Source organism: Anopheles maculipalpis, chromosome 2RL (assembly GCF_943734695.1).
Source record: "Anopheles maculipalpis chromosome 2RL, idAnoMacuDA_375_x, whole genome shotgun sequence".
Classification (NCBI taxonomy): domain Eukaryota; kingdom Metazoa; phylum Arthropoda; class Insecta; order Diptera; family Culicidae; genus Anopheles; species Anopheles maculipalpis.
Window position 1 is genome coordinate 67,195,977 of NC_064871.1, and position 17,244 is coordinate 67,213,220.

A 17,244-nucleotide genomic window follows, 5' to 3' on the forward strand; every position below is an offset into this window, starting at 1 on the left:
TCCCACTCCGTATTGGACGGCACATATAGTGCGTACGAGCGAGCGCGCGCGTATGTGTGTGTGTGTGTGGTGGTGTCGCGTTTTTCATTAGCGGAAGGAAAAAAAGAGGACAGATCTGCTGTAACGACAGGAGAGGCAGGCAGCACACTACTAGATTGAAGCAGAGAGGGAGGTGCCATCGCGCACACCGTCACGTTGTGTTCTAGGTAGGGTTGCTGGGTGCTGGCTGCGTGGGGCCTCACCGAAAAAGACAAGTAAAATAGTAACCAAACACGGCAGTGCAGTAGCACCACCGTTCTATGTAGCGAAATCGGTCCAATCGGTTCCTTTTTGCTACACACCCTCACTTCCCATTGGCCCGGAGTAATTGGTTTCGTCCCGTTAAAGTGTGGTTGATTTCGAGCCGTTCGATCCCATGTGTGAATTCCTTGCACCAGTCCTGAGTGTGCGTATGAAGATGGTGGTGGCTGCGGTGGATGTGTGTGTGTGTTTTTGTGAAAGTTCTAAAAAAATGCGTATTCTGTAGGACCATCTTTGCCGACGGCTGTTCAACGGGTAGCGAAAGGTGGACGCAGTAGCGAAGGGAAGCATCGAAAAGGGTGCGAGCGAGAGCGAGATAGGTGTATAGTGTGCGAAGTATACAGGCAAAAGGTGCGTTTGTGGAAAAGAGTGCGATGCGTTGCAATAATACACGGGTGCGGATCAAGATGGAAGATTGTTTGTGCAATTGAAGCACCACCAGCCAATGTGTGTGTGTTTGTGTGTGTGCGCGTGTGTGTGTATGTTTGTGTGTACGAATAAGCATACATGCGTGAGTATGCGTGTGTTTCGGTGCGTTTGACATCGAACAAAAAAAAAGTGCATCGAAAAATCGCAGCAGCATCTTCTTCGTTGAAAACGCAGCAGGGAGAGCGCGCCTGCCCTCCTTCTCGTTTTTGGATGAGGACTAGTGTAGTGGGGGGTGGGGAAAAGTGAGGAAGTAAAGCGGGGAAGGGAGGAGAAGAAACTTGCCTTTTTTCCTCCCGCCGTTTGTTGCACCGTGCACTCGACTCGCGGCGGTCGACATCAGAAAAGGGAGACGGCGGTTAAGGGAAAAAAACGGTGGTAAAGGGCGAAAGAGAGCAACAAAAAAAAGGTCGCGAAAAGTACCTTCTCGCACATCATTGCCCATCATTTTGCCACCCTCGTAGTCGCGTAGTGTGTGTAATTGTGTCGCGAAAGTAGTCGTGTTGCGGTTGGAAACGGCGGCATATGGCAGCCATCAATCGCTATTGATTGTGCATTAACACGCCGTCGTTCGAACGTTCCACACTAAAACACACCTAAAAAACGATGGCATAATGCATCCCGAGGAGCTGAAATCGAAAGCATTCGTACTGGAACCTCAGGTGCAGCAGGATAGCGGTTTTGTGGGAACGGGACAGGTGCCACCGCAGTATCTCCAGCAGCAGCAGCAACAGCAACAGCAACTGTTCCAGCAACAGCAGCAGCAGGTCTTTCAGGAACAACAGCATCTCTTAACACAGTATCACCAACAGCAGCATTACCATCATCAACAACAGCAGCAACAGCAACAACAACAACAACAGTATCAACAACAGCAGCAACATTTTACTCGACAGGCGGCCACTTCCTGCATGCAGGAAAAGTACAGCGGTGGCAACGCACTTCGTGGACAGCTCCCAATGGAATGGGGCGATAGTTTGGCAACGGATCGCGTCATTGCCGGCGGTGGTACCGGAGTCACATCCGGTTCCTCGATGACAACCGGCCTTGGCCATCATCATCACAGCACACAAAATACGTTGCAAAGTTCGGCGGACGTTGTAGTTGGGCCAAATGCGTTCGTCACGCACGGTTACGGGAATGAGACGACATCACAGACACATCAGCGCCGGATGATGAACCAATCGGTCGGAGTGAATCAGTATGCCGGGAACCGGGGTGTTGATGGATCGGCAGGTACATCCGGAGCATCCTACTTTCACGATCAGCTCGGTACCCATGCCCAAACGGTGGTCGGTTCCGCAACAATGGGACACTTTGTCGGGGTGGAACCAACGAACGCAGGAGGGTACGGAACTGGGGGTGTAGTTTCCGGTGGGATAGTTTCGGGCGGTGGACGTACCGTTGGTCCAATGGTAGCGAGTCCCAATGCTGCCTCACCCCCCGGTGTGCCAGGCATGGGAGGCGGAAATGCTTACGGACACACAGCGGGCACTCCGACACATGTGACTTCTTACATGCAGCAAGGTTCGCCCAGTGCCATGCAGATCGTTGCCCAACAGCAGCAACAGATGGTACCGGAGCAGCACCGCCGAGCGCAGATACCGATGCATTCGGACTTTACTTCCGGTGCGTCCCGATCACCTTTTTCGGCGGCCGTTTCACTCCCTTCGTCCAGTCCGTGCATGGTGGATGCGGCAGGAGCAGGTGGCGGACAGATGGCTGCATGTTCGAAAGCTTCCGACATGGTCATGAACAACGATCCGCTAAAGGTGGCCAACCAGATGCCCGTTATTGCTCAGCAACAGGCAAGAGCATCACAGATGTACGGTATGCAGGGAGCTGCCCCGATGGAAGTTTCCTTGGAGTCTGAGTTCACCTTCCCGGGAGTTGATCAAAGTCCAGCAGACAATGTACAACAACAGCAACAGCAACAACAATCGCTTTCATTAACAATGGGCGGTAATAACGGTCCTGCACCGATGGTAGCTCGGACGGATCCTCCAAACGAACGCATCACACGCTCCGCTACCGCGCACAACCGTGCCGCTGCCCGTCTCGCGGAGGAAGCATCCGAAGATTCCGAAGCGCTTGAAGAGGTCGTCCCGGTAGATCCGCTTGCTACCAACGATCTGAACGCAGTACTCCAAGCTAACACCGCGGCAAAGTTGAATTGCATGCTACCACAAACTAGTGGCGAAGGACAGCAGCTGGCCCCATCAATGGGTCTCTCGCAAATGTCCGACCAGCCACGGAAACGGTCCGTAAAGCATGTGCGCTTTATGGAACCGAACGAAGAGAATTCGTTCGATGGGATGCAACCTGCGCGGATGGTTTCACCGCACCCACTCGGACTTGGCCACCGGAACGAGGAAGAGGGAGAGGAAGAGGAAGAAGAAGAAGAAGATATCGATGGTTTATCGTTGATGCAGAATCTGCCGCCGGTGGAAAGCTTGCTGGTGGAGATGGACGAACAGCTAGACGAAGATGACAACGATGACGAGGAGGTAGAGATGGAGGACGACGATGACAATGGGGGTAGGCGGCGGATGTCGGGACGCAGGCGGGAACAGCTTTCGATGCACCGTTCCCGCTCGAAACACAGTGAATCGATCGAACTCGAGTTAGAACCGCTGCTGCCGGAAATCGAAATGGGCGAAGGCCCCGGCGCTAGTACTGGTGGCGGCGGCGGCACCGACGAAAAGAACGACGACAATCGGATTGCACCGGTGGCACACGTCTGTCGGGTTTGTCTGTGCGACGAGAAGGGTGAAGGCGCGGACGGCGAACAACGGTCGATGGAATCACTGTACTGTACGGTGGTGCCCGAGTATCAATCGCGCAGTCTTTACTCGATACTGGTTGCTGTCTGCCATCCGCTGCACCTCGGTAGCAATGCCGGTATGCCGGACCGGATATGTGGTTCCTGCAAGAAGAAGCTGCTGGCCGCGTACGAGCTGTACGATATGTGCCTGCGTAACGATGAGATGCTACGCCGCAAGTATCAGGAGAAGCTGTTGCTTGCATCGAGCGCTGCTGGTGGCGGTGGCGAAATGCGTCGCATCAAGAAGGAAAAGCTGGACAATAATGGCGTGGATGCGATTGGCGATGACGACGATGACGACTATTACCGTGGAGGTGAGTATGCTGTCCCCCTTCCCCCAATGTGCCTGCAATATACTGCAATTTGTGTCCCGCGACGAACGTTTGTGTGTTTGTGTCGGTGGAAAGTAATCTGTGAAGTATGTTAATTAGATAATTGAGTAGCAATTATCGATCGGGCTTTTGGAAACGGAGATTCTCATACATCCAATTGCTCTGGATTGAATAGATTGAGGTCACATTCGGCCGTCGTTTGTTCGCGGGTTTTTGGATGCTCAATTCGCAAACTGGAAATGTTCTCGGTTTAATCCAAACCTTTTGCGCATTCGATAGGGAAATAGAATTGGAAACTTTTTTTTGTTAGCAAACTTCGAGCAAAATCTAATACAGCGTGTACCAGCATGTCGCTTGTTTTCAAATGTTAAATTATTATCGTGCGTCCCGATGGTGCGGCGACAGATGCGCTGGATCCAAACCTATCCGAACCGTTCACCCGTAGTGATGGACCAAATATCCAACTACGTGGTATGTCTCTATTATGTCCATGCGATCCAGCGTTGAAAGCAAGAACAACAATTTCATTCATAAGTAAATAGAAAACTTAAAAAAATGTACCTTAAGTGCAAGTAAACTATAGGAATATATGTAAAGGTTTTCAATCGCGTAACATTTTATTTGTAATTGTTCAGCTATAAAACATGCAAACTAATAACGTAAAGCATTCCAAAAGTTTATTTTGCTCGTATCCTACATTCATAAAGCATTCTACAAAAAATAGTTCCATCTTTCTAGTCTTTAACGATCCTCTGGTCTTTGGTTGTCATTTTAAAATGATTGGAAAAGCTCGTTTAAAAATATAATTCGTTTATTTGTTAAACTTTGTTCCCATATTGATATGAAATGCTGCGTTTCGAATAAATATGCAGGTTTTTGTAAAAAAAAAATAATTTACTGACTAGTTACAACTTACACTGGTTTTAGGTATTTCCTCTTAACCGTGAAAGTGCATCGGCGTCTCGGGTGTGCTTGAAAGTGTGATCTGTGGTTTTGATGCGTTTCCAGGGCCGTTATTCCTTCATCGTTCTACCTGGTCTCCAGTTGTTAGTCGTTGTTGTCTTGACAGTGATTCTCACAAGTCACAGAACTCTATACTTATAACAATTCCGTTTATAACCGTTCCGAAAAAAAATGGAACTTTCCCATCACGACGATGAACAACGGATTGGAGAAAGAATCTCTTTAGATGGTAATAGAACAAAAAAAATCTTAGCACAAAATCCCAAGAAATGATTGATTCATGCAGACAGTTTCCTTACATTGAAAATTATAAACAAACATTTAAAAATATTTTATACATATTCTTATGATAAATTCTCTTGTTTCTATTCATTTTAGGTATCTCCAAGCGGGGTTCAATGCAAATGAACGATCATGACGACTCTTACCTATACGATCGCCAATATCCGCTGCATGCGGCCAGTACCGCACGCAGAAACTCCACCATCGCAGCCTTGCAATCGCGTTTCCAGCAGCAGCACCAGCAACAGCAGCAAACGGCCGGCAGATGGGGCAAATATCATCGGCAACCGCAGCTACAGAGTCATCTGCGCATACATCAGGTCGCAAATGGTCCGGAAGCGTTGCGTCAACTGCACGATGGCAGAACGAAGCAATCGGCCGGTGGACAGGCCGCCCGCTCACCAGCCGCCTTCGATTACAACTCATTCCACAGAGTACTGCCAAATGGGAGCCACCAATGTACGAAGTGCTTCCGCGAGTTTAAATACCACAGCTACTACAAGAATCACTACATCAGCCAGCACGATCCCAGCAAACCGTTCAAATGCCGCAAATGTCACTACACGTTTCTCACGGAGCGTTGGCTAATCGTGCACATGCGCACCCACATGGCGGCCGGAGACATGATGTCGATTAACAGTGTCGGAACGATGGGAACGGATTCCGGAACGATGGATTCGCTAGACTCGTCACTGGAGGGCGGAAGCGCAGACCGGCGCAAGGGCGCTAGAGGGTTCGAGTGCTATTACTGTGACATGTCGTTCCCGGCGGTAACGCTGCAGAAGCGTCACATGCTGGCGGTGCATGCGGATAAACATCGCGGGCTAGAATGTCCGATCTGTCAGTGTCGTTTTGCGAACCAATCTAGCTTCCTGTTGCATTTGCAGGAGCACAAGGATCAGAAGCGAGTGCGCAATAGCACGAAACAGGAAGAGGACACTGGTAAGGGAGACGACTCCGGTGCAGGTGCGCAGATTAAGCGCGAACACATTTGCACCGTTTGCAACACATCGTTCACACGTGAGGTCCTGTTGAATGAGCATTTGCAGGAGCAGCATCCGGAAGCTTTCCTGACGCGGCATATGGAGCTCGCGTTCATGTGTGGCGTTTGTTTGATGGAGTTTAACGATCGTGCTGCTCTTGAAAGTCACACCAGCAGTACGCACAGTGAGGCCGAACTGGCGGAAGCTGCCACAAAAGACAAACCGGCAGAGGAAACACCGGAAGCGGAAAGCAGTGAAAATGGATCGTTGAATAATATCAAAAAAGAGAAAGAAAACGACATGGATGAGGCGGACGATGGTGGCGCTGATTCGAAGAAGCAAGATTCGACTGATAAAACTGATGTAGCGCCGGAAGGATGTTCGGTTGTGTACCGATGCAAGCTTTGTCAGGCACGTTTTGTAACGAAAAGTTCATTGGCCACACATCTGGAAACGCACGTGGCAGAGATGAAACGTACGGCCAGTAAGCGACCGTACAACGAAACGATCGATAATGAAGGGGCGGACGTAGCGGACAGTGTTGGCGATGATGACGAGTACAGCGGTGAAGAGGATGATGAGGAGGATGATGAGGCAACGGGCGGCGAGAAGCGACAGAAGCGCTCCAAAGGTCAAGAGGATGATGATGATGCGACGGAAGAGATGCCAATCGATCCGGACGAGATTTCGTTCAATCCGGACACGGGCGAGCAAATATTTACGTGCCAGGTGTGCGGCAAGGTCATTAACACGGTGTCCCAGTTTAGGCGGCATAAGCGCGTCCATTCGCCCAAGGGTAGACCGTTCGAGTGTCACATCTGCTTCTATCGTTTCGCAATGAAGTACAGCTACACGGCACACATGTTGCGACACGAGCTCGGCTGCAATCCAACGCAGCCCACCACCTACCGTTGCACGAAATGTTCGGAAACATTCACCCGTCGGAAGTTGCTTAGTCAGCATATGGCGGCCATGCACGGCCGTTGGTCGGGAGCACCGGGTAGTCCGATGTACAGTCCGGGCTATGGTGCGGGTATGTCCAATCATGGCGGAAATGTTTCGGCAAGGGCAGCGATGGGACAGATGGCTGGCAGCGGCGGCGGCAGTTCTTCTGGAATATCTAGGGGCGGTACGCACACCTGCCCGATCTGTTCGGAATCGTTCACTCGCGAAAGCGTACTGAATGGTCACATGAAAACGCACACGCTCGAGGCAGCCCAGATGCAACATTCGGAGGTGTGCTACCTATGTCGGGTGTGCAGTAAAGAGTTTGAATCTCGCGAACTTTACGAAGCCCATGCAACTGAGGCCCATCCCGGTACGAAGATGGATCTGGTCGAGTCGGGTGTTGCATCGGATGAGCCGGATGAAAGTGCAGACCAATCAATGGACGCTGCTGGTTCGACTGCTGTCAAGGAGGATGGAGGTGGTGTGGATGATTCAATCAAAAAGCAAACACGCCCCAACAAGGCCGAATTTGGAGAGGATGATGAGGCGACAGCAGAGGGTGAAGAGGAGGATGACGAGGATAACAAAAATAGTTCCAACAATGGTGGATTCACCCTCATCTTCAAATGTAAACTGTGCTCGGGGCGATTCCTGAAGAAAAAGTCTCTCGATTGGCATCTGCAAACACATCGGTCGATTGCGAAGCAGGGCGACGGTGTGGCGATTCTTCCAGACATTGGGCCGGACGTGATAGCTGACCAGCCGAAGATGAGCAAGTGCACAATCTGCGGACAGGTGCGTGTGACTTTCTCGAGAGATACCTAATAATTATTGTATTCGATTGTATGCTCTACACAGCGTGTAATAAGAATAGCACCATCATGTTTTTTTCACAATATCTTCAAAATTTATCAACCGATTCAGCTTTTTTATGTTCAGAAAGTTAGTTCAGTCTATTTTGAATTTTTTGAAAATTTTGATTTTTGCACCGAATTTTCTTGCTAACCATTCAGATTTGAACCGATAAATTTATGAAACGAAAATAGCACCCACTGTGACTTTTGATCAACAGATACATAAATTGTAACAAACAGTCAAAAGAAGCTGTATTTTCAAGACATTATAAGTACGTTATACTCTAGAATAATTTCAAAAAGCAGTAATTTTGCTATATTAAGGTATGTAATTCCGTGAGTCCTCAGCATTCAGCAGTACGACGTTACAACTTGTCAAAGTTGTCCAAATGTGTGTTGCTGTTTGCAAAGTTTCGTCCTTTATGTGACGAAAAACAATAGACTGAAGGTTTTCTACGCGATACAGATCCGCAAAATGTTCTGGCCATCCATATCCTTCAAGTTTTTGCGTGGAAACATGATTTTACTCAGTTCAGGCCTATGAATTGTGGCCTTATCTATGATGGAGTTTAGCATTTAGATGGCATCCTTTGATTTTAGCGTCCTTGAAATCAAGGCCAGTTGGAGCTCTTCTCCAAAAGAAAAGATCGCTTTATTGTCATAGTACCATCGTCAATGTTACAACGTATATTAAAATCAGGTTCTTCACGGAAATCCTACCATCATTATTATTAATTTTTTTTTTTCGTTTATTAATAGAGGCTTTGGGATTTGGTATGCTGATCTTTGCTGGTTTACTAATATTCTAAAAAAATAGCTTCTTTCGAGCGATATTGTAGCTATATGCTACACACTACCCATTGATACTTAATGAGCGACAAGTACAGATTGTTTTTGCAATTTTTTTGTGTGAAACTTTGCCTACAGTGAGAATGGACTTCAGTTGAATCAAATCCGAAATAGACAAAAAATTAGAAGAATGTATTACTAGCGAGGTGGTGCTATTTTTATTCCCGCATCCTTTTTTCATAAATTTATTGGTTCGAATGTTAATGGGTCGTAAGAATTTTTGGAAAAAAATGGAACGAAAAAAGGTTCCAAACTTTAAAAAAGCACAATCGGTTGGTAACTTTTGAAACTATTGTCAAAAAAAAAACAGAATGATGTTATTCTTATTTTGCTCAGTGTATAAAATGACTGATTGTGATTTTCTGTCCTCTCTTTTAGATATTCGACAACGAGATCCTCTTCCACGAGCATATGCGTTCGCACCAGCGTGGTCCCCGGCCGATGCATATGGGATACGTCTCTCAATCGCCACCAACTCGTCGCAGACGCACAGGCGGCCGTAGCATCATCCAGTGTGAGTTGTGCAAGAAAACGTTCATGTATCGCAGTCAGCTGCATCAGCACACGATGTTGCACCATCAACCGGGTAAACCGTACGAGTGCAAAGTGTGTCACTACAGCTTCGTACACAAACTGAACCTAAAACGCCACGAGCTAACGCATCTGCGCGAGCCTCCACGACCTCAAATGAATGCCATGGGAGGTTCATCAATGCTCGATCAGGACCACGATCAGGATGATCAGTTGGATAATTCTCATCTATTACAGCCGCTAGTGCTGATGGATGGACCTGATGATGATGCGAATGCAAGTGGCCGACAAACGAGTCAGACCGATGGTGGTGATGGCGGTAATGTTGACCAGTTGACCGGCGCAGGATCCGAAGGTACCGGTGGAAGTGGACGTAGTTGGACGCAGAAAAAATTCAAATGCGTCGTGTGCTCGCTAGTATTTACCCGTCAGGACGAACTCGTTGTTCATCTGCAGACGCATATCGAGCGCATTAATGAGGCCAAGAGTCGCACAGCTGCGGCAGCGTCAGCCACGGTGGATACAGGAATCGCGCCCACCGATCGGCAATGCAAGCTGTGCCACAAGGTGTTCAAGTTTAGTTGCCAGCTAAAGCAACACCATCTGTTGCATCATGCACGGGAAAAACCGTTCGAATGCCGTACCTGCCATTATCGGTTCGAGTTCAAGGGCCATTTGGTGCGACACCGGGCCAATCACCATCCGAACGAAGCTAAGGAGGATTCTGCGATGGATATGACCGGTCCGTTCATGTCGTCAACTCCGATCCGTGGCCCGTCCGGGCGTGGTGGAAGCTATGGGGAGGGTAGCAGTCAAAGTGTGCCAAAGTATGGTGGCCTGGTAACGGACGATGTGATTATTGCGCCGACAACCTCATCCCCACGCTCGGAAAGTGGATCGGCCGGTGTGCCAACGCACCAATGTCCGATGTGCTCGCTCAAGTTCATTAAGGCACGGTCGCTGGCCATGCACATGCGCATCCATCTTGGTGGTCGTAAGTTGCGCCGTGTGATACCGGCTTCTACGGCGGCAACATCACCCCCGGCAGAAGCCCAGACCGGTGCATCGGCTGGGTCCGACAAGCTGGTTTGTCGGATCTGTGCCGGAACCTTCCCGACGGCACACGAGCTGAAGACGCACATGATGACGCACATTGGAAGTGAAGCGATGGATTTGGAGGTTCCGTTCGGTATCAGTGCATTCAACATGCTGCACGAGAACATGTTTAATGATTCGATGGGTGGAGGTGGGGATGGTGGTGGATCATCTGGGATGGGTGGTCCGATGGGTCCGGAGGATCATAGCAGTATGGGTGGCGATGGTGGTGGTAACAATAGCAGAACGGAAGGCGGTAGTACGGATGGCGACTATCATCAGGACGATGGTGAAGATGGCAGTGGAGGCGATCCATTATTCGACAGTTCGAACCTAGAGCTCGTGCTAGAGGATAATATACTCGACAAAGAGTTTAGCATGCGATATCAGCAGCAAAAGCGCCGATCGACGAAACCTAGCCACAACAATGGAGGAGACGGTGGTGGTGAAGATGATGGCGATGAAGAGGACGACGACGATGAGAACGATGACGACATTACGGACACGAACGATGGTGAGGGTGGTGGTGCTTGTGAGGAGGAGGAGGACGACGACGACGACGAGGAGGAGGACGAAGGTGAACAGTCGTCTGCTTCGACGATGGCCAGCTTCCAGCGTAATATGAATCTGATGGCGACGCACCGTTCGCGACTTGCACTGTCGGCCCGCCTGCAAGCCACACCATCCGCGTCTTCCTCGCAATCGTCGTCCTCCAACAGGGGCAAAATAGTGTGCGAGCTGTGCAAGAAGGAGTTCCTCTACCCATGCAATCTCAACCAGCACAAGCAGCTGCACCATTCGAAGGAGAAACCGCACGAGTGCCGCGTCTGCCATTATCGCTTCGAGTATGTCGGCCATCTGCAGCGCCACATTCGGCAACAGCACGAATCGATGGCCGACGAACTGCTGACACCGGCGGAACCGCAAACGTACGATTGTAACTTCTGCGGCGATTCGTTCGACGCGAAGTGTGAGTATTTGTTTTATTGTTGCGTTTGTGTTCGTTATTTAGAATTTTATTTATTAGCACATCCTTGCTCGCTTGATCTGTGTTATTAAATGATGGATTGTTTTCTTGTTCGTCTTTAGCTCTGTTAACCACACACGTGCAAACAATGCACAGAGGCGAGAAGCCGTTCCAGTGTGACAAGTGTCCGGCAACGTTTAGCTATAAGAAATCATACGAAACTCACCGAGAAGAACATTACTTGAGTAAGTATAGACCATTTTCTCAAATAGGTGTTTCATTCTATGCATTCTTCAGCTTAAGTCGTGGCTTTTGTTGTGTCAAGAGTTTTGGGATCCAATCAAATCTCTTATAATTCCTTTCGAAAGATTTTCTGAATCTATATCGTATATCAAACCAATAGTGGTGTTAAAAGCAAGAATACTGTTGTCTCCCCAGTAAGGCGCTCATCCGTCAATCCGTTGTCCCATCACTTTTAGCAGAAATATCAGCGCTTCAGGCTGTAGATAAACTGATAGGCGCATGTCAACATTTTCAATTTTGTCGTTCTTCTTTTTGCGCTGGTCTACCACCTTGAAAATGCTCAACTTGCCATCGGCTTCCTGCGTACTATACTATCCGTGTGGGAAAGTCGCCGACGTCCACCGTTTGTCCAACGGACCACATTACATTTGATGTGTATATCACGCCAACATCTTTCAACGTACTTTATCATGCCCAGTGACGTTATTAGTCCCTAGGTAGCTTAAAATGTGACGCGGAGTGGAATCTGATCTCTTTCTTTTTTAATCTGCTGACTGGGGGTGGTAGCTTTTTGGGTGTTCAGAGCACCTTAACAGTCCGGGTCAGTGCGCGTACCGTTAAACCCACCATTGACCATGGCCATTGGTGATTAGACCATCATTAGGGTATTTGTTCATGATTCTTTAACGAGTTTGCTTACGTCTTGAACCATATTTATATATTGTTTTCTGTCAACGTCCTATACCGGCATCTATGATACCATCATGACACCAACATCGAATATTCGTAAATAAAAATTTGGAAAAAAGTAATACAATTTAAGTTATAGCGCTCCGGTTACAGATAATGCAGTCAAATAATTTATTTATTTATTTTTTATTATTAAGCATGACGGGCGTCGCCGTATTGTCAAGATAGTCAAATTCTGAGTTATAAAAAATGACTTTTTATTCATATCCAATATAAGGGCTCATAGCTGCTACATGGTAAAAAATGGCTTTTGGATGTCACAATTTACGAGAATTACGCTTCATGCAATCTCGAAAATGCCGCCAATTAAGTTAATGAATGCATTCACTATTTACATATGATTTTAATGCATTGTTATTTCAAATCCTTCAGAAGCCAGCAATGGAGCCTTCAAGTGCAGTTTCTGCAAGAAAACGTAAGTATTGCACAGACACACAATTGTGTGTAATCGTTCTAGTTGTTGTATAAAATTTGGTTTTTGCTTTCTTCAACAGTTTCAACAGCGCACAAAAGGTAGACAACCATGTCTGCATTCAATAGTGACACCGGAAAATAGAACACCACTATACAAAGTAATTAATATACTGAAGCAATGCTAACAATTTACGCTAAAAACCCGCGAGCAGCTGAATATGCTGTGGAAGAGGCGGGATAAACACACATTACAAAATATAGCAGCTAATAATGTATCTTTTTACACCCAACAAACACACACACACATACTCAACACATATGCGCCGAAGCAGTGTAAGTTTAGTCGTCGTAGTAAGGAAGAAAAAAAGTATTGTGTAAGCAAAATCAGGATAGAAAGTCTATATATATATATATATATACATACATAGTCTATATATACTTATACATAGTAGCAAAGCAAAACAAAACATACAGTAATAACATTTGCAGGAATATAAATCGCCTATAAACCGTAATAGGGGCAGGAGGAGGTGCGTGTAGTTTGTAAGGAAAAAAAATCAAAACAAACCACATATAACAAAACATAAACAACAAAACCACAAAACTCAGATGTAGAAATGGAACGAAAACAACAAAACTAGTGCAGTTGATAGGATGCGTAGTTTTATAGAGTCTACCCCATCTCCCCTGGTATCCGGATAAAAAAAAAACATAGACACACACATTTGAAAAGAACATATGGCAAAGTGCAGAAAGAAGAAAGCAGAGAGAAAAAAAACACGAAACAACAAAGCAAGGTTCGGTAGTTCAAATTGTATAAGCATATTCCTACTTATAATTGTAATGTTATGCACGAAAATGGTAGAAAGAGAGAGAGAGAGAGAGAGAGAGAGAGAGAGAGAGAGAGAGAGAGAGAGAGAGAGAGAGAGAAAAAAAAATCAGGTCGGATCATCGGATGGTGCAGTCTATTACCTAGCTCTCGTGGCCCTTGCAACGGATCGAATGATGCAACACAACACACATCACCGATAGAGTCTTAAATCTTAACATGGAAGAATAATTAGTATGTAAGTGCAAATGCATCAGTATGTGCGTATTAGTCCTCAGAAAAACACACATACAAACACAGCACTCATACTCATGCAACATACAAAAAAAAAACATCTACAATCTGGGGCACCGTTGGTCGTGTAAAACATAAGAATGCATTTGTTTCCTCGGTGGCCTCAGCATATACATATAATTTAATTTTAGTAAGATAGTGCTTTAAAATTGCATAAGAGAGAATCAAAGGTAGGAAGGGAAGCAAAAGCGAGATTTTTTTTTTTTAGATGAATTATTTTATTTTATCCCGGTTTACAAAGCACAATATGATTGTAGATGACTGATAGAAACACACAACACAAATCGATTCGCTTTCAAACACCGGCAACTCAACTGTAACTGTCGAGCAATAGAATGTTATAAGTTAGTAGGTACTGCTTTTTACATAATTTTCGTGAGTTTTGTGCACGCGATGTGCGTAGAATTGTATTTTATGCTTATTTTATTACTCATTTTTATCGTAACTTATGCATTAATAATAATGCTAGAGCTTGTTTGAGGAAACATCTTTATCATCTTGTTTAATTTTAACATAAAGAGGAGAAAACAACAAACAAAAAACAACACGATTCGTTTTATCATCGTATCACAAGCAGTAGTAGCGTGTATTCGTAGCAGTAGCAGTAGTGGATGTAGTAACAATAGCAGTACTACACCATGCCACTCCGCTATCTGAGTGTGTGTTACGTTGGATAGGTAGTAGTAGGGAAAGTATTTTTGTCGTTTTATTTTCCGTGTTCGCGCGTCCTATCGCAAACCGCTTGTTTTGTGTAATTAATGGCCTGCCACGGACGGACGTTGCAGGTGCTACCTTCAAACAGTTTTATTCATTTTTAAATTGTGTGTGTGAGTATTTCGTCCAGAATCAATATGTAAAAAGAAACAAACAAAAACATACACAAGAAAACAAGACAAGCAAACTAATGATGCGAAAGAAAAGCAAAATCTAGCTATGTTGAATAAGAGAAAGAGAGAGAAAAGAGGGAGAGACAACTAAGTAATACTAATGTTGGCATATATCCTAGCCCGCCCGTCGTTTTGTCACCTTATAAATGCACTCTCAATAGGCGAAACGTTACTCAGTTCATCCTTACTAACAAAAAAAAAAAGCATACACAATACACAGCAAACACCACACAAGCGCAATAGGAATGCTCTCGTCATCGCTGGGTGGTAATTTCAACCAGAACCCCATAGACCGTGTGTCTCTTTTCATTCAGTAATCAGTAAAGCTCCATTGCGAAAAGAAGAAGCGCGCAAGCAAGAGTATAACAAATTTCATGAGCATCATTAATTTATTATTATATTTATTATTGTACTTGTAATAAGATATTTAACCAATACCCCACCCAATATTGCAACAACAACAGCAACAACAAAATACATGAAGAGAACAGAGTAGAATATAGAACAAAACAAAAAAAAAACAAACAAACAAACAAACAAAAAAAAGGTGCGCAACGGTGGCGTTCGTTATGTGTGTCCATGTGGTGGATTGGAATACAAAACTCATTTAAAAGCAACAAACAGCAGTGAACAAATTATGATCCAAACAAAAGGTTAGAACAAAGTAGGAATGTAAAGCAAATGATAGAAGGACGAAGATGTGGAATGGGAATTTAAAGTAAAATAAACATAAGATTTAGAGATTAACGTTTTGAGGGATGATTTTTTTTAATATATTTTTTTTTTACTAATTCCTACTAGTTTGTCCGAATCGGTGTTACGTTGTTTTTCTACTAAGATATCGCAGTATCGTACTAACCGGGAGGATGGTTTTAGGCCTTTCAAATCGTTCGGAAGATCAAGATTGGAAGATGAATTGGCAAGTAACGAGATTTCTCGCTGATATCCTCTACTACAATAGGTTAAAACCGCAAAGGCGTTATAGTGGCAGATAAGTATTTTTTAAATGGTCTGAGTCGACTTTTGCTCCTCTGTAAGTCCTTACATCGATGACATCCGAGAAATGCCTTGCATCGGCGAGAACGTGGTCGATCTGGCATAGTGTCTGTTGTGATAATCTCTAGTTGTAACTGAAGCGAGGAGCGTACTGGAAGAGACTGCTGAGAATTGTCATGTGCTGCAGGTGGACACTGAAACTTCCTATCGTGGATATGAATGCCTCGTACGGTTATACTCCCTGTTCAACTGAGTATAAAAAAGGTCTTTATCGTCATCGGTGCTTCCAAGGTGCGGACTATGCACATTGATAATGCTCAGATTGCTGCACATCCGTTCATTGATCGGCCACCACCCTATCACTCGTTTTCGCCATCTCACCTTTGTCCAGGAACGCCGTACCGAGTTCAGACTTTTCACAACCACTTTGGTAGATCATGCAATTACTGCGATAGTTGCGTGCTATGAGGGATCTGCTGCTCCATGTATCTATGTCCATGTTTCCAATCGTTATCCGTTGTTCCGTAACGTGGGTCGGTATCCGTTAATCCGTTTCGAAATGTCTAGGTTTCCTTTGGTTGCAATTATATTGGGGATGGTTTGCAAGGCCTCTTCTATCTCGTATCCTAGTTGTTCAAAGTCGCGTAGAATTCCAGGACAGAAGGACAACCAGCCGCCCCTAACCTGGAGAACAGACGCTAGTTGTATCTAATCCCACACAGATGTAAGATAGCATATATGGCGTCTACTAAGTAGTAAGTCTTAATGTGGCCAACAAGAGTTGAGATTATGTCAAAGTAGCCATACTAAACGATAAGACAGGTAAAGATCCGTTGGTGTCGATTAGAACCAACTCATTCGTAATTTGCAACCGTCTCGTAGTAAATACTTGTCACATCTCTATTGCACTTACCCTGTTTGTGCCGACCACGCTTGTATTCACCTCGGCATTCGCTTCGTTCTGCGCTGCGTTCTGACGTTTGTGGCTACTTCGCAAACAAAAATACGTGATTTGTCGCATCTGTAAACAACAAGAGAAAACTGTTTATAAAAGCACTTAATTTAAAGGAAAGTTCCAGAACGACACCACCAGCGATGGATGTGAAGGCAGAGTACATTTCATCGGATGTAGTAGAATTGGAGATGTGCCGTATCTGCGTGACCGAATCGGTGGGACAGTGTTGCATGGATGATGAGGTGGACGCGGAACGCGGCCTGAGCCTTAACACTATGCTAAAGACCATGTTTCCGACCACGTTCGGGCAGGACGCCAAACCTGTCGAAGGTTTGAGCTGGCCAACGAAAGCTTGCGTTACCTGTAAGGAAAAGGTGTTAGTAGCGTATGAACTGTATGCGCAGCTGGTGGACAGCGAAGAATGGCTGCAGCGATACTCCGAGGAACGTACGACGATTGAGGTCGAAACTGTGAAATCGGAACAGGATTGCAGCTCAGGTGGGCAGTACGACGTTTTGATTG

At 45.9% G+C, this 17,244-nt stretch overlaps 2 protein-coding genes across 2 annotated transcripts in view; one reads left to right on the forward strand and one right to left on the reverse strand.

The window, feature by feature from the left end:
- Positions 1–17,244, reverse strand: part of LOC126556257 (proteasome subunit beta type-5-like) — a 375,585-nt gene that overhangs the window by 228,398 nt on the left and 129,943 nt on the right. The gene's annotated exons all lie outside the window — the stretch shown is intronic.
- LOC126568743 (uncharacterized) lies at positions 1,235–12,955 on the forward strand. Its single transcript, XM_050225281.1, has 6 exons — positions 1,235–3,864; positions 5,224–7,853; positions 9,140–11,357; positions 11,477–11,599; positions 12,720–12,762; positions 12,842–12,955. The coding sequence occupies exons 1-6, from the start codon at positions 1,341–1,343 to the stop codon at positions 12,885–12,887; spliced, it is 7,584 nt and encodes a 2,527-aa protein (XP_050081238.1). The 5' UTR covers positions 1,235–1,340; the 3' UTR covers positions 12,888–12,955.

Excerpts from the sequence above, each read along its gene's own strand:
- LOC126568743 (XM_050225281.1), top strand. The coding sequence starts at position 1,341 with ATGCATCCCGAGGAGCTGAAATCGAAAGCATTCGTACTGGAACCTCAG. Across the intron at positions 11,358-11,476 it reads CGATTCGTTCGACGCGAAGT|CTCTGTTAACCACACACGTG; the intron begins GTGAGTATTTGT and ends GTTCGTCTTTAG. Across the intron at positions 11,600-12,719 it reads CCGAGAAGAACATTACTTGA|AAGCCAGCAATGGAGCCTTC; the intron begins GTAAGTATAGAC and ends CAAATCCTTCAG.